The sequence below is a fragment of the Babylonia areolata genome, chromosome 1 (assembly GCF_041734735.1).
Source record: "Babylonia areolata isolate BAREFJ2019XMU chromosome 1, ASM4173473v1, whole genome shotgun sequence".
Classification (NCBI taxonomy): Eukaryota; Metazoa; Mollusca; class Gastropoda; order Neogastropoda; family Buccinidae; genus Babylonia; species Babylonia areolata.
Genome location: NC_134876.1, coordinates 21100917 through 21123929, shown reverse-complemented (window position 1 = coordinate 21123929; position 23013 = coordinate 21100917). Strand labels below are relative to the sequence as shown.

Here is a 23013-nt window from a genome sequence, read left to right as displayed (position 1 = left end):
TCCTTATTGGAGTACATCATGAATCATCAGTTCTCAAGAGAGAGTGTACTTCTGATCAGTGGCATTGTCAGATTATCAAGAGGGAATGTGCATACTGTCTATGAACTGCTGTCACTATTTCTTTGGAGGCATGACACATGTTGTGTTTGTAAGGACTATCATTTCTCAAGATTTGATCGAGTAGCATAATGAATTCTTAAGAGGGAATCCATGTGTCCAGTCAACTGGCAGCTTCCATTCTCAAGAAGGAATGTACATGTCTGATCAGCTGGCATCAATTCCCAAGAGGGATGTTTGATCAACTATTGGGAATGTATTATTTATATCTGATCAGCTAGCATCATCATTACTCAGAGAACCATCAGTTATGAGATGGTCCTTGCAATGTGAAAGAATAACTTCTTTTGTCAGTGTGTACACTGGCATGATAAATGAAGGGTCATATGAAGGCAAATTGTGTGTTGCGGGCAATGGATAATCCTGTTTTGTTTTTACTTTTGAAAAGACAAACTTTTTTTAAAATGTGTAAGCTTGAATTGGTTTACCCAGTTGATAGCTAAGAACAAAAAACTTTTTTTTTTTTAAAGTAGAAGTAGCAGAATGATTTGCACCCCCTCACCTCCTTTCCCTCTCTTCTGTACTTTTTCTATCAATTTAGAATACTTCAGTATCAGAAGGGAAGGGAGTTGCAATGTAGTAACATAAAATTTACTCTTTGAAACTGTTTTTGGTGTTGATATATAATCTAAAATTTTGTTGGCTTAAGTGTAGTATTAATTGCAAAATATGCTGATTATAAAATCAACAGTTGAGGCTGGGGAAGATGAAGAGGGAGGAGACATAACTCGTATTTTAATATATATATATATATATATATATATATATATAACTACTTCATTGTATTCACTATTAATAGCAGAGTAAATCCAGACCGAAATTTGCTCAACAGAATATAATGTCAGTGTATACAGCATTGAGATTAAAACCTGCAAGTAATTCACTGCCCCCTTCTCCTTCCTTTACTCTGTCACACACACACACACACACAATGGGTGTATGAAGGGTTTGGATCGACTTTTTTTCCACCCTGTCTCTTTCTCTCTGATGTTGCACGTGTCACAGTGACTTAGCCTTATAAATGCTGTATTACATGCTAGCTGCATTTTTCAAGTGTTCACTGCTCCAGAAAAGTTGAAATAAAAGTAGTGGAATAAGGCTTACTGGTTTGTTTGTTTGTGTACCTGTGTGTGTGATTGAATTGAAGGTTAGTCTGGGAATGAGTCAAAAATTGTCGATACAGTTTATTAATACTACTTACTGGGCTCAAAGTATACCAGAAATGACACTTTAAATTACCCCCCCCCACACACACACATATGCACACACACATGCACACCAAATGTGGAGATAAGCATGCATTCACATATTCAAACAGCAGTCCTGTTTACTGCACATAAAGTTCAAAAGTTCAACCCAACAAATAAAAAATATAACAAAGGTATCATGGAATATGATAAGTACTCACAGTGAAACAACAGCATTGCACAGTATACTTGTATGGCTTTGTAGAGTGCAAAATCTTTCAACCCAACTCATTCCCAAATCAAATACAATCCATACAAAACAGAATGTCAAGATTGTAAATAAACCAACGCATTGTCATTAAGTACAAATATCCCAAAGTCACATGTACACCCAGAGTTGTCAGCTGTAGCATAACATTCCCCGGTCTCTAAAACTGTACACTCACACAGTATACACACAGACACCAGAACACTTACATGTAATCCTCTACTGTAATTATTTTCAGCTCTTTTTACTGGAAAAAAAATATAACTAAATTTTATCAACTTAATTATCAGATCCATCAACGAAATGATAAACCATCACATTAGATTACATAGAGGAAAAAAAAAACACCTGGTATTTATGACCTGTATCTAACACCTCCCAACTCTGCCGACACAAGAACTCCCCTGGCTGCTGTTGGAACAGAACATCTGCAGGTGGCACTCGACCTTTTCAATCTTTTTGTCTCACCATTACCAGCACTCACAACTGTCTGCACTCTTCTTCAAGATTATATTTGGTTTCAATTTCTCAGAGGTGTCAGGGTGCAGACTGATCTTTATACACTAACACCACATCTGCTTTAAAACAGCCTTTAAAGGGAGCAGATGCCTGATCAATGAACAAATCCGTTTAATCTGGTTCAATGCATTCAGTCCAATGTCCATCAGGCCCAAACCCTTGAATGCTATTTCCATGGTGGTACCACACAGCAGCAAAGCAAGCTGATGTACTTGGAATCCATGAATACCAAACAATGATTGGAAAAGTAAAAGGGGACATGAAGTGATTTGACTTCATGGCTTAGATAACAGATTTTAGGTAGTTTATGGCTCAAGCAATACTTTTTCAAGACAAATAAATAAGATTTTTTTTTTAATGTGATGCTTCGAGTAGTCATGGAGGCTACCATTTTCGGATAAGGTTATGATGTCACAAGTTCGTAGACTCACTTTCGCTCATGGATGACTTGCAAAGCAGACTGAAATGAATTCATTACAAATACTGTGCAAGAACTTTCCAAAAGAAAAGAAAAGAAAAAACTGTACAAGGTCTGTGTTGGAATGACTCTGATTTAGTTCCATAGAAAATAATTATAATTTTGAACCTGATTTCATGGCAGAAGAGTTACAACAAGCTGCTAAAACATCAACAAAGACAGATCAAAGTTGTGTGTGTCAATGTGAAAACTGTTTGCCAACTAAATCATGCCTGAAGAAAGCACATGTTGCAGAGACAATGATTTTGATGTCACAGTTTTTGAAAATGTTGAATCTAATGGGCCTGCAGTTTGAATCACAGAACATCCTCCATTTCCCACAGCTGTTCAAAACTGAGCAATCCTAGAAGCTGGCTTTGAGCACAGTCAGTGTAACATCACAGCTGACCGCTTTCTGTTTCCTTTCTAGAATGCCAAGCCCAATATGGCTGCAGCCAGTGTTGCGCCAGGCTGATACAAGTGATAGTCTAAATTAATATAATGGCTTTAATGCACAGCTTTGTTCAGTTTTAATGCATGTTTCAATAAGTGTCTGTTTGCCAGGTTTTAAGAGCATGATACTATTTCACTAAGTGTCCCCTTATACATTTCAAAATTCACAGTGGCAAAAAGATCATGTGAGAATTCAGTTGACCCTAAAAATCATGAAAACTTATTTGTGTCACTTTGTGGAATACAGGCATAAACAACTAACTATTAGTATTACACAGTATTAGATCTGAACATGCATTTTACAATTCAACCACAGTGATTTCTTCTTTCACATGCAATTATTATTTCACTATATTTAAGAAATATACCACAGAGATTCTTCAGAACAAATCCCTAAGAGCTAAATCATTATTCGTGTCCTCAATCAAATCTGTGAACTACTGGAAATATAAAACAAAATCACTGATAACGCTTAACAACAATAACAGTTTTACACAAGTAATAACAACAGACACAAACACTCACAACTGAAACATCACAGCTCTTTGTCATTTCTTTACCTGCAATGTGAATAATAATATATATATCTTTAACACGTTTCTGAGACAATCTGATGATCAATGAGCAAGCAAAGCAATACTGTTCAAAGCATTTACAAAGTCAGCAAGAACTGGCACTACATAGCAATAACTTTGGAGCAGACACTAATAAAACATCTTCCTCTAGGGGTTTATCTGATCAATGATCTGCACCGCTACAATCTGATACTTGATTGATGAGACATTTCAAGGGGTGATCATTTCGTTTCTTTAGATACTGTTCTTCAACACACATTGACACAATTATATTTACAACTAACTGAACACACAAATGGCTTCTAATACACAGTCAATACCCTATCAAGCCTGCTGTGAAGCATCAGCTGAAAGCTCAACAGATGAGTAGCACAAGCAATGAAAACATATTTATCTGGATGAAATTCCGTGTCATCTTCAAATTACATACTTCAGTACCAGAATTAACGATAAATCATACAAGAACCATTTTAATAATAATCTGAAACATTTCTACAGCACATTCCTTTAGCATACTGGGAGCTAATGAGCTTTACAATCAAATCAATGATAATGCAGAATGAAGAACATGAAATGCAATAAATTCACACACACACACACACACACACACTCATATTCACACATAAATAATCAAGTAAGATTAAAATTTTGTACAGCATTTAGACATGCAAGTTTACAGATTCTCTTGCTGGCTGACTGATAAAAAGCACCATTCAGAAGCCCCTACCTTGATAAGAAAAAAAAAGTCATATCTTAAATATGAGCACTGATATGCTCTAAGTGCGCGCGCGTGTGTGTTGGAGGGGGCAAGGTGGAGGTATACAGAAAGAGTGTGCATAAAAGTATGTGTGTTGATTGTCATCATTAATGAAACATTTCATAATTTAAACTTGACAAAGTGATAAATGGGTCAACTGAAGAAAAAAAACAAAAAAACTCAGTGATACTGTGAGTGTGAAAGCCTTTAGAACAAAGAGTAAATAAATCATGTTGCTAATAGCCAAGCGAACAATGGATCATTAACTAGTACAATAGAAAAGACAACATTCAAGCCTTTAAAAGAGAAACCTTTAACACTCACTGAAGTCACATGTCCATCCTTGAAGAACTCTGCTTGCAAAGTGACTCACTTTCACACAGTGTCAGTGAAGGTCTGGGCTTGAATCCTTTATCCCAAGTTTGACTTGAAAATCAAACTGAGCGTCTAGTCATTCATATCAGACAGTAAACTAAGGTCCTGTGTGCAGCATGCACTTGCTGCACTGAAAAAGATTCCATCATTCCATGGTAACAAATGGTTGTCCTCTGGAAAAATTCTGTAGATGAAATCTACTCAGGTACGCACATGCATGCACTTAAGGCCTGACTAGCACACAGGGTTATGCTGCTGGTCAGGCATCTGCCTAGCAGATGAGGTGTGGCGTATATGGACTTACCTGAAGGTAGTGACATCTTCAGAAACTGACAGTGAAACTGAAACTGCACATTCCAGTGTCTTCTTGGTGCTCCATAAACCATGTGCGTCACAAAACTCCCCAGCAACTTACAACAAGAAAGCAGCCAGGTGAACCCAACAAGCCAAAAATTAACTTGCTGGAACTATTTTTATGTCAGTGTAATATAGAAATGGACTATAACTGGTTGTAAACAAAATACGACAAATCAGAACAGTTCACAAGAAAAAAGACCAGGCATAAAGGACTGTCGAAATTTGGAGACTAATATATCTGCATGATTGATGGATGAGAATGAAGAGAATGAATATACCGCAATAAAGGTAACTGTCTGATGATTCTTAACCACATGCAGACTATTTCGTGCAAATAAAGATAACAACTTTCAGCTACATGCACTTTCATACTTGTGTGTTCCCATGCCCACACTGAAACTCATGTTCATAAATTCCTATGTTGCATTCAAAATTCTCACGTGATCAGACTCTTCACAGAATGGTGGGAAACAAAATCCAATTTGTCTCTCTTCGCTACTTCGTGCCCATAAAAATTATCCAAAATGCAACCACCAACACTCGACATGTGTAACATCCGAGTTCAGGTGGTTTGAAACAAACTGTTATAAGCATGTAACCTGGAGGCAAGCACTGTAGCCACAATATAAAGAAAATGAAAAAGAAATTTGTCTCTGTCTCAATGTTGAAACTGTAAGAGGGCATTAAATCTTCATCTGTTCTCCTGAAGGTTATTCAAATGATTCTGATGAAGCTTTCTTCATATATTCTTCAGTCATGTGAATAAAGAACACACACTGTCCACAACACCTGGAAGCAGCAATGTTTTGTTCATATTCTGTCGATGTGACGCTTGTAACTTCACAACACAACATTATCACAGGCCACTGAAGCCTACCGATGAAGCAATCCTGCATTGCAGTTCCACAGCCTTGCTCATGTTCAACAACACAACCTGGATTAAAACGAACAAATTCAACATAAAACTAATCACTGTGAACTGGTGGCTGAGCAAGTAAAATCAAACGTACAGGTCTGACAGACGCCCTTCATCCACTGGCAAAAGGCAGCTGAACACAATCCCCAGCGGGACACAGCAAATAAATAAACAGCCCTGCCCAAGAAGCCAGCAGACTGCACACTATGTTGACTGAAGTGAGTTCCTGCATGTTGAACGATGCCACATTGTTGAAGTGAAAGGAGTGCTATGGATCTTGAGTCTTGTCTGGCGGGGAGACGGCAGGTAGGACATTATGCAGACTGAAAGGAGATCTGCAGGATCTCTATGGGAATCATGCGGTCATAGTGAAACAAGGTCTGCTTTGGTCCCTCCAGAACAGAGTAGGACAGCCCCTCTGAGCCTGCAACACAAACAGTACCACCACCCAGTGTTGTCATCTTGCAAGATATCACCTCTGTGTTACACACGACTGGTACAAATAAACCAGTGTCATCCCTCTGTATTACACACGACTGGTACAAGTAAACCAGTCAGTGTCATCCCCCAGTCACATCATGCAAAATACAACCTCTTTATCATACACAATGATGCGCACAACAGCCTAGTAGTTAACTCATTTAGCCCTGCGCCCAGCATTGCTCTGGTGTCAAAATTCTTCTCATTAAGACGGTTTTCACATTCCTACATATGCATAAACCTTCAGGAAAGGGAACTAACTTCTACAGTATTTTTGGATGTGTTCTAAATGTAATTTGGAGGAAAAACAGTACATTTTTTGTGGGTGTTTTTTTTTTTCCACATCAATATGGCATGGAAGCCTGCCAAGGCTGTTAACTCCCCTGGGTTGAATAAATTTCAGACTGTGTCCTTTTTCAGTTTTCTATCTGCCATTATGTTTGTGTCTCTCACCGGTTTCTTCTGCTAACCCATTAATTCACTCACTATATACCTGTCCTGTCTTTTGTTCTCTTTGTTGTTTCGTTTTGTTTTTTGTTTGTTTTTATCATTATTGCTGTTTGTTGAGTTTCTACTTTTTGTGTAGTTGCTTTTGCATTCCTAACCTCCTTCCTTAAAAAAAAATCCTCATACGTTAAAACAGTAATTGAGTAATAAGCAAGCAAGCACCTAGAGCCCTATTCAAAGAATCACAGCTGTATGGAATCACGTTATTGTTATTATTACTGGAAACCCAGGTTTTGACACACAACCAACAGACCTGGCGGAATCTGGTGAACAGTTCATTTGTGCGGCACCCCAATGACTCTTCAAAGAAAGAGCAGAAGAAGAAGAGATTATTATTATCATTTTTGTCATCAAGAACGAGTTGAGGGAGAAGAAGAAGAAGAGGAGAGTAGTACTGTTATCATTATTAATGTCAAGAATGCAAAAGAAATAAGGAGAACTGACTGAGAGCGATGAGGAATGCATCCCGTGTGTCCTCGTTACGGACTGTTGAAGCGATGTAAGCCCTCCGCTGTAACGAACCGTCAGTACCTGGGTCAAGGAGCCGTCGTAACAGGCTCACCAGACTGGGGATTATGCTGGGATCATATACAACATCTGAAAACAGATAATACATACACACATGTTTACAGTAATATTGACATAGTCACCTTGGTTACTTTCTATGTGAACCACATTAAAGAAGACAAAACCTGATGACTCCAAGTGACCCCACTGATTATCTGTAAAAACCAGTGACTGATTTATTTGTTGTTGTAGTGGTGTGTGTGTGTGTGTGTGTGTGTGTGTGTGTGTGTGTGTGTATGTGTGCATGCATACATGCATGTGTGTGACTGTCTCTGTGGGTGTGTGTTGCTGTGTACATGTGTATATATGTGCCTGTGTTGTGTGTCTGAGTCTGTGTGTACATCTGCATCCATGCATGCAAGCCTGTGTCTGCATGTTTCACCGAGCACACACATACACTCACTCACCAGCCCCAAGAATGACGTCACCCTGCAGCACACTGAACACAGAAGGTGACGGCTCCTCCCAGTCCAGCCGACACAGCTTGACACGGGTGTCGCTGCGCAGCGTGCCCGTCTGCTGCTTGTTGTCTGTTTCCCACAGGGCCTCATTCAGCTCCAGCTTCACCTCCTCCGCCAAACTCTCCTCCTTGTCATCGTCTTCATTGATGGAGATCTCGTCCTCCTCCTCCTCTTCCTCGTCCTTCTCGCTGTCAGTCTGCACTCTCACACTGTCGCCTGGATTGTCTGATGTCAGCATCACTTCAAGCTCCAGCTCCACCTCCTCTTCCACCCCGCTGCCCCGATCCCCGGACGCCGAGCATGGCAAGTCCCGTCTGTCAGTCGTCAGGCTCAGCTGACGCTTGATCTTGCGAAACATCTTTCTGTCCCGGGGGTCTGTCTGGTTGGAGGGGGAGGCTGAGTTGTGCACCAGGTTGTCCTCAATGTTCTTGGCCAGGAGGAACAGCACCTGGGTGTGGCAGTCGGTGAACACGTAGCTCTTGACGTCACCCACTCGGCATGCCACGAGTCCCGTCAGACCCAACCCACACCCCAGCTCCACAACACGTCTGGAAAAAAACACACACAATTATGGCGCTGTTATTTCTAAAGAAAAAAATGTCTTTTAAAGTCGACATACTTTGAATGAGACAAAAGAGGCAAACATTTCATATCTGGGAGAAACAGAATTATGGTACTGTTGTTTATAAAAGAAAAAAGTTTTTTTAAACCAATTATAAGTTAACAAAGCTAGAAAGAGATAAGGCAACAGAAGAAAAGAGTTTAACATTTTAACAGATCATTTTCTATTTCAGTGAAAACTGATGCTCATAAAAAAACCAAACTTTAATTCCTTGGAGGCATTCCACTTTTTCTTTTCAATGTTGTTGCACAAACCATTTCCATTGAATATAATTCACATAATAAACACATTGTCCAGAACATTTTGAACAAAACTCATCATTAGAATTCAACAAAAATGAGTGCAGTATTCTGATTCTGTTGGGTCATAAATTCATACAACAAAGTTCATACAAACTCTGTCCTGCAAAAAGACTCTTCAGAGATCATGATTGATGCTATTGACTTAATTAATGATCTAGGGGAAAAGCAGTTAACTGAGACTAGTGAGAAAGCAAAAATTAAAGACTGGAAATAACAACAACTAAAAACAAAACAAAAAACAGCAAAGAAATGGCCAAACATACACAAGAAAGACATGAGACAATTGGGGAATAAGCAGCAGCTGTAATCAACAAAACTATGTATAACTCTATGAGAGAAAAATAACAGTAAATAAGAACAAGACTCTGTGCCAATACTCACTTATCTCTGAGAACATCTGGATTCTCAACAATCCATTCAGCCAAGTGCTGAGCAGCCTGAAATGAAAGAAACAATCCAAGACAGGTTAATCATTTTACAACTAATCCAAGTCACACTCATACAGCCATAGTCATTTATATCACTGACCCAATTAACTAAAATCTGTGGAGCAAGCCTCAACTTTTTTTTTCAATTTTCTTCAGCAGAACAGATATCTACTCTCTTTCATAACCATTGCCATACAGGCATCCCAACAAAAAGCAAAATGGCATGATCAGTGAAAGCAAAAATATGGGCATTTCAGCTATCCAGACATTCAACATCGTTAGCTTAAGTGTTAGTTTCCAGTTAAAATAAGTGAAGTTCAAGTTCTGTATTCAAAACAACACTGAATGCTTCAAAGCAATTAGTACCTGCCATGTGCTGAGACCAGTGGTTCCTTGTGACACCAGGTTTACAGACTCCTGCAGGGACACTCTGTCTCCAGCAGGCTGTAACACACACACACACACACACACACACACACAATGTATTCACACACACACACACACACACACACACACACACACACACACACCGCACACATTCAATAGGAAAATGAAAATTGTTGACTATAGCAGAAAAGGTGAGGAGTGAAAGAACCTTCAACAATTAAAAAAAATCAAAACAAAATAATAATAATAATAATACTAATAATAAAAGAAAGTACTGTACTCACCTTGTGAGTGGGGAACACAAACACAAGGCACAACACAAACTGATCTGCACAGTGATTTCTGTCAACAGGGTAAGTATACTCCCTTCTTTTTTGCTTTATTATAAACTGAATTTTTTCCCTCAGAATAGTTGGATGCACACAATATCATCAATATAAGATGTTACGATCATCTATGTAAGTAACTGACAGAGAATGACTTTCTTCTTTTTAAAAGCTTACCAGAGTGTACGTCTTGTAGCAGAGAGTGTCATCATCATCCTCTTTCTGAGTGAGAAGATCAGTGTAGGTTTCATACACCTCATCGCAAATCTCAGCATCCAACTGCTCCAGCTGAAAATCATGCACAAACACAACACTAATTCGTAAAAAATCAAAAGGATATCATGACAAACATATAACTTTATGACTATTTACTAACTACTTAACAATAGGTTACATCGCTCATTTTGCTGTGCAACACCAAATGACCAATATAAACTAAAGCTAAACACACAGCTGAAATTTCTTTTGTTTGATTTGCTATCTCCATCCATGCTGCCATGTCCTTCCCACAATAAACTTTTATAAAGAATATATAAAATATATGTGAATAGATGAATATATGACAAATATGGAGAACATATAAATCCAGATGTGACTTGGTCTACAATCATGGTCATGATCACAGTATATAGGTCTCTTAAAATTAAGCAGACCTTTAAACCCTCAGAAGAGATGACACTCTTAAACAGTTATGGAGTTTGCATTTCTATTTCTAATCAAAATGACCCAACTAAATAGTAAATGGCTTGTACAAGTTGTATAACAATACCCTGGAGTCTTTTATAGCATTCTGCTCAGTTTTTATAGCTGCTTCCATCTTTGTGTGATCTCAGCTTTGCAAACCATTCATTAGTTTATCACAGACCTCCTGTGTCAGACCACATCTCATGTTATCACAGATGCTCACAAGCAAGTGATATTGCAGTAATGCATGAATGTCCATAAACAATCACATTCTAATGTATTTCAAAGCAGTGCCCACTTTCAAACTGGATAAAAGATGGCAGAGTATACCAAAGTTGTTCTGTGCAATGTTTTACAATGATACATGTACTAAATAAATGCTTGTGTTACTATTTGCTGACTGCTCCTTACTTTCTACTTCTTTTCATTTCTATCACTTATCCTGAGTGTCTCACCTTTTGAATCAGCTGCTTCATGAAGTGAGTGCGGTAAGAAAGTGCAGGGGGGTGTTGGCCACACACAGGATTTAGGATTGTTGTCTGCAGAACTCGCTGCTGCAACTGTGGAGTGGCCACCAAGGCTGCAGACTCTGCATCCTGTTAACCCACATGGTCCCATCACTTTCCGACCTCTCAGACACTTGTATACCCTTGCCATAAAATAAAGTCAGGGTAACTGATTGTGAAGCTGATCTGGTTGACAATGTTGCTGAAGCCAAGACTGACTATAACTGCAACTATTGTTGTAGTCTAACCAGAATATATGCACAAAACATATTTCTTTATTTCTTATATATTTTATACAGTAATAAACAAAAAACAAAAAAAACAATAACAACAACAACAACAAAAACAAACGATATAACTGAAGCTGTGAAAGGGTTAAATTATAAAATTTCATGAAGATGAGCAAAACCAGATTACATTTGTCTCTAGCCTCAGAGATGACAGAGAAGGCATTGAGTGAGTATGTGTAATCAAGTGGCTTTCTGATTACCTTCCATTTCATTTTCCTTATCGGTACCATTTCTAAAAACTGGGTGCTGAGGAGATCCAAAATTTCTTCAATCTGTTCCCTGTGGCAAGCCATTTGTGGATCAATGGAAGCCGCCATCTTCATCTCATATGTAATCGACTGTTTGATTGGTTAAAAATAAAGCCTCTCTTTCGGCCGACAAATCAGAGACTTGATAACAAAAGCTGTTCGTTGAAAAATGTATGGCGTGCATATGGTGAACGTCGACGGAAGGTGTTAGGTGACCATAGTCAAGTGGATAGTTCTTCCTGCAGGACACCGGTTGTATTTGATCAAGATTCAGGATGCCAGCAACGTATGTACATTTTTCGAAAGCATTTAGTAATTCACATACCTACCAGCTGTTATGATCATCGTCAGAACTAGAACCATTGCTTTGGACGTAGAGAAGTCAAGGGTCGGAGGGTCTGCACATTTTGTAAACTCTACAACACGTGTAACTTTATCAGTGTGGAAAGCCTGGTTTCATTCTGACAGTACGTTCTGTTCTGGATATCAGTGGATACGTTGCTGAATCCAAAGATTGACAATAACTGCACAGGGAGGGTGGGTGGGTGGGGGTGGAGGGTGCACAGGACGTCTAGTACAGTAGTACTAGTAGTGTTGGATCTGGTCCGTCTGCCTGAATCCAGATGACTTGATGTTGTGTTCATGCTGTACTTGTTCTTTTATTGTTCATTGTTTGATGGTGGCACTGCAAAGTGTTGAAAGTGTAACATTAAGATGAACACTGCAGGAGTATTCATTGATAATAATTATCTTAAGATTTTCATATACATTAGATGTACACTGTATAACTTCTTTTCTTTTTTTTTTGGGGGGGGGAGGTGGAGGGCGGGGGAGTATAGGGTTGTATTTTGTTGTGCGCTTTGTTCTAGTCTTCTACACCCTATTAGATTTTACTGATTTTTGGTGGGAAGTGAAATGTGCAAAGTTGCATATGGATTATGGTGTGATTCTGGCAACAGGCAGAGCAAGAGTCCAGAGAAGAAGTCTGCAGAGGCAGAAGCAGAACCAAAGAAAGGTTCAGAGAAGAAAAAGGACAAAGAGGAGAAAAAGGAACGAGGGCGGGACAAGCAGAGACGCAGTGGATCAACCAGCAGTGGATCAGATAGCAGTTCGTGAGTATTTCTGAAAGCTATGGTTTTGCAAATGTTTGTGGGTTTGTTTTGTTTTTTTATCTGATCACAGTTAAAAATAATACAGGGCTGTTACTTTAGTGTTGGCAATTTTGTGTAGTCAGTACTTTTTTTTTTTTTATATAATGTATTGTATTGTATATTGTATTAAGCATTCTAAGTTTATTGTCACAACAGATTTCTCTGTGTGAAATTTGGGCTCTCTCCCCAGGGAGAGCGTGTCGCTACACTTGAGCGCCACCTTTTTTTCTTTACTTTTTTTTTCTTTTTTCAGAGAAACAGATGGTGAACAGCAGAATACTGATACTACTTTAGTTAGTTACTGGCAGCCTCGACTGCAAAACTGAAGCTAAGACTAAAAAATGTCGATTTTTCCTATTTTCCCAAAGCCTGTAAGTTGAGTGTAACTTGAGTGACATTTAAGAAATAAAGATATGTTTTATACATGAATTAAGTTGAATTTCTCCTCTTTCCTGTGCCGTCCTTGTTTTTCTTCTATGTTTTGTCTTTGTTGAGTAAATGAGTAAAAATCATGGTAAGTCGGAGGGCTTTTTGCATGCTGTGGCTGACCACCTTGACATGGATTGTATCAACGAATTTGCGGGTCGGTCTTTCTTTTGCTTCGTTTGCCTGGATTCTTTTGACCTACAGGGCTATTTTTAGTACTACTGTGTTCGTTTTACTTTTAGCCTGCACTTTTCAGTGGTTATTGTTTTAGCATAATAAACTTATTTTTACGAATGTAGTGCTTGAAAAAATATTTTTGCTTTTTTTTACACATATATTTCTCAAAACTGGTAATAAGTTTTGAATGAATGACTGGTATGAAACAAAAGCTCTTTTAATTCCCTTTGGAATGGTATACGAAACTACTGCGTGACATTAATGGTGCCGACAAGCTCCAAGTTGAAAGAGCGGCTGTGCATCATTCAGATGCCAAAATGGCAGCTACCCATGATCTAAGACACGCGCCTAACTTCAACATCGATCTTGATCCAGAACCTGATAAGCAAGGGAAACCTTTGAGATAGAGCTATTTTACCATTATGCTGTTGATGATATCAAAGATAAACATTTTAAGAAGGGAATTTTTCATAAGTGCACAAAACTACTCGATCACCAGGAATATCCTATGAAGTGCAAAAAATCAGGCCACATGTCTGTTCAACTTAGATGACGATCGTTTCTCTTATTTTCAGAATGAAACTAATATGAAGTATGTAATTTGTAGTTGTAAGTTTTTGGTTGTCGAAATAAAAGATTATTCAGCAGACACACTTTAAGGTAGTGGTTTTGTTTTTATCTGCATAATACTGTTTTCAAATTTTCCAGAACATTGTCATGCCGGCAACTTGATAACAAGAAAATACACAGGAAAATATGTTTGCTGGATGTGACTTTTAAAAAGGGAGAAAGAGAGAGAAAATGCTATTGTTGTGTGTATGAATGTGTGTGTGTGTGTTCAGTTTAAAAAAAAAATGTACTGTTTATTACAGATCACATTCAACAGATCCGCTTGACTTTAGCGCATGTGTGTTGAATATTTTGTGTGACTCACTGACTGTATGCAAATTTGTATATGTGTAAATGTGTAAGATAAAAAAAAAAATATTTAAAAACAGAACAAAATCAAACAAACAGACATTAATTTTGAATTTTCCATTAAAAAACATAGTTATAATGATAATCCCAATCTTTTTGCTACATATATTTGTTCTTCCATGTCCCACCCCTTCATTAGTTTATTTCTCTTTCAGTTTCACTTGATCTTTTGCTTTGTCTTATACGTAGTACTGTTTTTATGCTGTGCATATTGCATAATTGCATTTGTATACATGTAAATCAGTTATATGAATAATACACCACCATTATCATTGAGCATTATCCTTCACTTTAGTCTTGTTTACAAAAAATAAAAATATCCCATGCCAGTGCTCACATGCATCCCACTCCCCTCTCTCTCTCAACAAATTGCATTCTGTATTCATCAGATGATCAGGTCTGGAGCAGTACCATTTGATTTTTTTTTTATTATTATTAGTAAGTAACTGGCTCATAAAAATGTTTGATAAACACACACTTTATAAACACATCCATTGATCTTCATTGCTATTGTTCTCCATCAATTTCTTGAAAACAATCCTGGAATTTTGCTTAACTATTCCATGAAACATTTTGCAGAAGATACTAGATGATTATGAAGACCTGAAAAAGTGAAAGATATATTTCTCAAAGCTGGGAGCGGAAATGAACTTGCTTATGTGACATTCAGTGAAGATACTCTATGATATTTATGATGTTACAGTCCCAGGGTATGCAAGTAACACAGAAGGAACACCCACATGAGCCAGGAAGAGTGGGGGACCCTGAGGGTCATGGGGGTTATGGGTGTAAAAAGTTTTTTCTTCACATAGCATTATTCCTGTTTCTCATTTTAAAGACCTTGCTCAGCTGAATAGAGATCACTTTATTTCACCAAAATAGCTTTTAAAATGATGAAACTGTGCCCATTTTCCTTTGACATTTTGCTGTTGGAGAATTTGAGAAAAGTTAGGATTTTACAGCTTAATTAGTTAATATCAAGAAAACTATCAGCTTGTATAGCTGGAAAAAAAAATTAGGCATAAATTAATACAAAATATTATTTTCCTCAGTTTTTAGCCTACTGTGTTGCTTAGTAAACATGCAATGATCCTGTAAAATCAGAGATTGTCCAAAATCTCAAAGTGACATGTAAAAAGGCTCAATTTCAATGAACTTCACTTGTCTGTAACGTTGTTTCTAATATAGATAGAATGATAATTTTTACTGTGGGGTGTTTGTTTTGACTTGCAGTTTTAATTTAAGCTTGTTGTAGAGTTGTTTCAAGAGACATTCTTTTTTCAAAAAAGGCTGCCGGTACCTACTTTAATATTAGTAAATGATTAACCGAATCTCTTTACAAGAGATGTTTTCTTTATGGTGTGTAACACTAACAGTGACAGACAACATTGCTGTGTGACTTTCTGTGATAAAGATGGGGGCTTTGGGAGGGGGGGAGGGTTCGAAAATTGCATGTGTTTGGAATGGACATAGGAAAACACTTTGATATTTAACGCATTGTTTTATTCCAGCTCTGGATCAAGTAGTAGGTCAAGGTCATCATCATCTGGCAGTTCAAGCAGCAGCAGTGGGTCCAGCAGCTCGCGGTCTGGTAGTTCCAGCAGTTCTCGATCCTCCTCCTCCAGCAGTGACTCCAGTCGGGAACGGGACCACCGCCGCAGAGATGGGTAAGTTACTAAGTACATCACATAGTTTTAGTTTCTCAAGGAGGCGTCAGTGCTCTTGGACAGATCCATATAATATATATGTCACTGCACATCTGCTAGGCAGATACCTGACCACCAGCGTAATCCAACATACTAGTCTGGCCTTGAGTGTTTGAGTGATAGATAAGCGTCTTTCTATTCTGTCACCTTCCTGACTCAAGGCCTGACTAAGCGCGTTGGGTTACGCTGCTGGTCAGGCATCTGCTTGGCAGATGTGGTGTAGCGTATATGGATTTGTCCGAACGCAGTGACGCCTCCTTGAGCTACTGAAACTGAAACTGTCACCTTCCTCCATTGTCACATATTCACATTGTGCTCAAAATGTATTGACAGTGTTAGTAATTCATGTGTTCTGTTCAGAAGATGTTGTAAAGAAGAAGGGAAAACATTCCCAGAAGTACTGTGAACCTGCTACTGAATAAACATGTGGGGCAGAGATTGAGGCAATAAAGCAGAATCAAAACTTTAGCAAAAAAGATGACAAATAACCTGATAGCCAAAAAATTGAAAATGAATGTATGTATTTCAGTTTGATCCATTAGCCTGCTTGGATTTACAGGGATAAAGATAAGAACAAGAAAAGGAAGCGCAGTCCAACACCTAGACCAACCAAGGTACACGTTGGGCGTTTGACACGCAATGTCAACAAAGATCACATTCAAGAGATCTTTGCTCTGTATGGACCCATCAAGTTCATCGACTTGCCAAACGATCGCATCCATCCCAACACCTCTCGAGGACATGCTTATGTTGAATATGAAAATGCAGATGATGCAGAAAAGGCAGTCAAATACATGGATGGAGGTAATGTTACTTTGAAAATAAATGAGATCTCTGTGTGTGAGTGTGTGTGCGTGTTTGCATGGACATATCAGTGAATTATTTTTTTATTTTTTACATTTTTCAAATAAATATACAATGATTTTATGTAAATGGCAGTGAGTGGCAATATATCATTTTCTGCACTAAATGGCACTAAGTTTGCATATATATTCATTTGAAGTTTTATCTTAACCTCTTAAGTGCCCCATGATGTATATATACGCTGGAAAAAATGCTTCACTATTTGCCAGATGACGTATTATTAATATGTGTCAGTGTCATTTCAGGATTTTTCACAGTTCAGATTTTAAGTTGATGTGTCTCAGCAGACACTAGTCAGAAAACTTGATGTGTCTACTTCAGTTATCCGTGAGGAGCAACAACCAGTCATGCTATGTATGATAATTTCTGGATGTTATTATCAATATCCCCCTCAGGATTCTTTCAAAATGGTGGACAGTAAACCACAACCTTACCCTAGTAACTTGAAACAGCAGTGTGTTAATTTACAGTTATGAAAAAAAGATTTTGCCATCGAAGTTGTTGCAGGAGCTTTTAAACGAACTTCTATCAGAATTTGATAGTCCAATATCCTTTAGGAAAAGTATAGGTTATGTATACTTTCTTGTCGTGGTTTACATGTTAGAATTGTTTGTTATTACCCTCCACAACCCAAAACTGCCTGGCAAATAGGAAGCACAAGTCAAAATAATGCTTGGCACTGAAGGGGTTAACAGAGAAGTATACTGTAGCATCTTGTATGGGAGTTAAAAAGTGGTGGTTTTTATGATGTGCACAGCCATTACATCGGGCAGTAGAGATGCTTGTCTGTGCATGTTGTAATTAACACTGTTTTGTACCAGAATACAGGTGAAGATGAGGTTGTAACACTTTATGACATTGATCGCGATGTGCAGTCTTTGACTACAGTTGACTTCCCTTAGTAATTAAGGAAGTGGGTACTTTCCCTTGATTTCTTTATAAGCAGCAGTTGGGACCAAGTCACCGGCAACCTGCTGAAGTTATTAGATATTAATGCACAGACTAGATAATCACATAAGCTCATACACGTTTTTAGAGAGGTGATCCATGGTTTCATTTTTTCTTGGGTCAGATTGATAGACAAGAGCTCAAGCCATGGCATTATCTTTTTACTTAATACCAGAGCTCAGGTGATATTAAGTTTGTAACTGTTGGCATTGTTTTAAGGGGGTTATATGGGCAAGATAAAAAGGCATAGCCATGGTATGAAACTACCAAGATTAACTTCTTTGTCCTTTGAGTTTTATATGTATTGCTGTGTATGTGATGATTTAATCCTTACTTTCATTGTTTGTTTGTTTTTTGTTGTTGTTTTTTTCTTGAGGGTGTGGGGAGAATTTGTTGGACAAGAAAACAGGCCATAGCATTCATTTTCCTTTTTGTTGTTGTTGCTTTTTTTTTTCGCTTTTTTTTTCTAATATCTTTTTTAACCAGAGTACACCTGTGACTGAGTTATTCACTATAGTCTTTCACTGTTTTCTCAGGCCAGATTGATGGACAGGAGATCACAGCTCTCCCCGTGCTGATGCCCCGTGCACCAGCACGGCCTCCCCCCAGGCGCAGTCCCCCACGCAGACCACCTCCCCGCTGGAGAAACTCTCCTCCTCGCTTTGGCGGCAGAAGGTAAGTTGTAGTCACTGGGAGCCTTGCAGGAGAATTATATCATTGTCATGGTCAATTCTTGAAAATTTTAACACTTCAGTTTGTTGGGAAGAAACACACCTATCAATTTCAGGCGCTTCCACCATTTGTCATTTTGTGTTCCCGTCCTCTCCTCAGAGTAATTGATGTAAACATTGTGTGGTTAAATAATTGCTTTTTTTTTCTTTTCCTGGATGCAGCTAAATTTATAATTGACTTTACCAAGCAGAATCTCAAAATGTTGGATAATTTAGAAATGAAATGTAGCACACTGCATGTTATGAATTGGTTGAAATATGTCTGTACAAGACTTAACTGGTGCCAGATTCAGTGCTTACCTGGAATTATTATGGTTTGCCTGGACTTAACTGTTTGGTGCCAGATTCAGTGCACAACTGGAATTATTAACCAGTTCAGTGCCAGAGAAAAAAAAAAAAAAAAAAAAAAAAATATATATATATATATGTAAAAGTGCTCTCCCCTTGCCAGGGAATTTTGAGGATTCTGGGGTAATAAATCACAAAAAATTCTAGCACAAAAGCTATGGGTGATACAGAAAGAAAGTAAACGTTTTTGTGAATAAAAATGAGTGTAGAGTCTGCTTCTGGGCTCTTTTGCCCAATTAGGTTCGTTGTAGATAACTGTTCAGTTATGTAAAGTCAAAATAATGATTTTTGTGCAACAAAAAAGTCTATTTCCACCTATACATAATAACATCCATAAAGAAAAGAAACAAAATACAGCTAGAAATAGCATGCCTATTGTCAGATTATACCTGTAGAAGAAATTAAAACAGGCTATAAGTTTATAAAAATAAATCACAGCTCGTGCAGACATGTAGGTAAATCACTGTCCCAACAACGACAAAGGTGGGTGAAGTCAACGTAAAAGGTCAGTCACAGTCTCAGAAACTGAGCTGGCAAGCTTTTTGACAGCTAAGAGTGTTCGGGAGTGAGAGGATGAAGTTCTTTGATGACATTCACTCCTTTCAAGTTGCACGTGGGCCAATTAAAGTGTCTAGTGTGCATCCAGTTTGCCACCTCTTCAAACAAGTCAGCCATCTGATTCAGCGGGGGGAAAAAGCATGAAATACGAAAAGCACATGTTTCACGTCCAGTACAGGTTCCACCCTGCGTTTCATGAAAATCGTGGAGCATTGACGGTTGTCAATCCCACAATCTGCATTGAAATGTGAACACACTCATTCCTAACAGCCACGCCCCCTTCATGAACTCGGGCTGACATTCGTATGGTCTTACATCACTCCTCTCCCTCTCCTCCCATTCTTCCAATGCTCGCTGCTCGTATTCTATCAGTCATAGCCACTTGTTCAAAAAGCTGTCTGATTGGATAGATGGACTGAATTACCATCAAATGGGGCTGTCAGTTTCGTCATGATCATCGTCAGTTACCTTCATTTTCAAACCAATCATCAGACAAGAGAGATCCTTCTCCATCGCGAAATGTGTCCATAACCACAAGCAGAGCTTTCAGAATTGTGTAAATCTGCTGACTGTGACTATTTGCTTTACTGGACACAGTTTTCAACACATTTTTTTACACATGATGCAACCCCCTTTTCCATGCACATATCACATGGTCAATTAGCAAATTATTATCCAGTAGAAAGAGGTCTTTTACCTGATGAATGTTCATTTAAATAGTATTTTTATAATCCAGACACATAAAACTAATTGTTCAGAGTGTTTTTTGTGAATTGAACTAAATTCCAATGAAGGAAAAATCAGAACATACGCAGGATGTCAGTGGACGTCTTATAGGCACTATGGCAATACTTTTTGTAGGACGTCAGCTGATGTCTTACAGGCACTCTACTGGTTAAGGTTTGCCTCGGCTTACCCGTTTGGTGCTAGATTCAGTGCACAACTGGAATTAAGGTTTGCCTTAACTGTTTGGTGCCAGATTCAGTGCACAACTGGAATTATTAAGGTTTGCCTCTTAAAATTTCACAGTAGTCTGCGAGTTGTTTTGTTTATGATCTATCCACACACCAGCATGGCTCACAATTGCTCAGTCATAAAACCATGTCTCCTGCAGCAGTTGTGTATTTTACATCATTAGTGATCTTATTTCATTCATGCTGATGCAGTAGTGTTTGCCATTGTACTGCAGTCCAGAAATTTAAAAAAAAAAAAAAAATATTAGTTTATTGCATTTCTCACTGTTGGTTTGGATTTCCAGTTTCAAATTTTAGCCACATAAGTCGGGTTAAAAGCCTGGTCAGTCTTGTGAAGGGGGTTGGGGGAATTAATTTATATTATTTTGTCCAGGTGCAGTGAATATACATGTATGCATGCATACTTTGAATGTGATGTCAATCCTATAAATTTAAGAAATGTCCACAGGCCATCGCCTCCAAGACGGCGCAGCCCACCTCGTCGAAGGTCTCGATCCAGATCTCCTGCTCGTAGACGTCGCTACAGCCGCTCCAGTTCTAGCTCTTCAAGGTGATCTGCATCATGGCTCCAGTTATTTCTGGTTATGTTTTCAGCTGTGTTGAGGTCTGCATCTGGAAACTGGAAACATTGAGTATTGTAACAAGGATCTTTCTGAAGTTCTTTTTCATAGTTGAGTACGTTTTGAGTGAATGTGATCTGGAGTAAGGTTCAGTTTTGATGATGATTTGGACAGCATAAAAAAGTAGCACAACCATTTAAAAGTTAAATAAGAAATGCGTTTTAGCTTTGAGTAGGTTTTCTGTGTAAGAAAGAAAACTATCTTATCTGAAATACTTTGAAAAGGTAGAAGGCACAGTGTGCAGACATTCAGCAAAGATTTTTTTTTTATTGAAAACTTTTTATCCATATGTACAATTCCAATGTGAAAAGTTTTTCTCAAAACCTTATTTCTTAACTTACTATAATATACTCCAGGATGATTGGCATCAAATGCGTGCAACCTTACTACGACTTTGAATTTTGTGTAAACTTGTTTCAATGTTTGAATGTGACAAGTTAATAAATATTGTGAACAAAATTGATTTCCATTGTCACTTCCTCTGACATGACTTGTTGGTGTGTTCTGATGTTGTCCCCATTTTAAGAGAATTCTCCCCCTCCATCTACATTTGTTGTACTTTTGTCCACTGTGGTTTTATCTCCCATCTTGTTCTGAACTTTTTTCTCTCCTGTTTTCTTCTTATTCCTCATTTAAGATAACTGAAAATGAATGACATTTCCACGGCTTTTTCACAAAAAGTTGCATATGACAGAAAAAAAGAATGGAGTATTAACTGTACATAGAGGTTTCAGAAATTCAGACAGCAAAGTGTTTGGAGCTTGTTACAGTGTTGGATGGTCAATTCTGTTCCATTGGTAGGTAGGGTTTTATAAGTAGTGGTGTGTAGTATGTGATGAATCAGATAAGACACTACCTGACACCACCAAAGTGCAGTTGGAACACATACATGCTCGCTCGTTCGCTCACTCCCTCTCAATTCTTTCTTGGAACAGGCAAAACTGAAATTCCAGACATCAGCAGCCGGATGCCCCATGACCTGACCAGCACGGTTACTTTCGTTGTCAGTGTGTTAACTTCAGACTGGCGATGGCTGCTAAACTTAAATTGGCATTAAGCGTATATGGACTGGATTAGTCCGCCTACATACCTTTGATTGACAGCGCAAATTTCAAACTAGAAATTGAACAACGCATAATTATTTTCTGAAACTCACTAAAATGAAAAATTTTGTAGCAGTTTTTTTTATTCAAAAGTTGGGGCAAGGTGAAAAGTTTAGCTATGCAAACTCATAGCTGTGTTTGTAGCCTACCGGTACATTTATTGCTGTTATGAAAAACTGAAGTGGAACTGTCATTTTCCCACGAGAACCTGAAAAGGAAAAACTGCAGACACACCTCTTTTTACGTAGGGTTTTTTTGCAAGTCTTTAAGAGCCACAGTATAAAGTTGTGACTGGGGTGCTATAATCCGGCTTTCCTTATCAGGAACACTCTTGAGGTAAGAATAGTTCAATAAAAAAGGAACAACTGATCCAGTCACAGTGGGAAGCAAGACTGCTCCTAGCACTGGCTGCCCAAAATTAGAAATAGACCACCATTATGAAGTTCCTGTGCAAATTATTCCACCTGAACTCGAAGACAGCAAATATTTCCAACCTGCTACCTTACCTCATAACCTGAAATAATGCCGCTGAAATGGCCAAAGTTTTATTTTCAAACTTTCACACACCAAGAACTGGACAATTTCAGTGCCACAACTTCATCAAAACCTTCCTCTCAGTGTTTTAAAAATAATTCTTCAT

General features: G+C 38.3%; 2 protein-coding genes across 2 annotated transcripts; one reads left to right on the top strand and one right to left on the bottom strand.

Annotated features, from left to right (window-relative positions):
- Nucleotides 1-1426: 1426 nt before the first annotated feature.
- LOC143280796 (protein-lysine N-methyltransferase EEF2KMT-like) lies at nucleotides 1427-11882 on the bottom strand. The gene is made up of 8 exons (XM_076585483.1): nucleotides 11742-11882; nucleotides 11201-11341; nucleotides 10239-10349; nucleotides 9715-9792; nucleotides 9302-9357; nucleotides 7943-8544; nucleotides 7413-7565; nucleotides 1427-6405 (listed from the first exon to the last, which is right to left on the bottom strand). Exons 1-8 carry the CDS (start codon nucleotides 11862-11864, stop codon nucleotides 6296-6298), a joined length of 1374 nt encoding a protein of 457 aa, XP_076441598.1. The 5' UTR covers nucleotides 11865-11882; the 3' UTR covers nucleotides 1427-6295.
- Nucleotides 11883-11936: 54 nt separating this feature from the next.
- LOC143280804 (uncharacterized) lies at nucleotides 11937-21733 on the top strand. The gene is made up of 6 exons (XM_076585496.1): nucleotides 11937-12075; nucleotides 12749-12901; nucleotides 16033-16188; nucleotides 16787-17031; nucleotides 18576-18714; nucleotides 21099-21733. The coding sequence occupies exons 1-6, from the start codon at nucleotides 12065-12067 to the stop codon at nucleotides 21202-21204; spliced, it is 810 nt and encodes a 269-aa protein (XP_076441611.1). The 5' UTR covers nucleotides 11937-12064; the 3' UTR covers nucleotides 21205-21733.
- Nucleotides 21734-23013: the final 1280 nt, after the last annotated feature.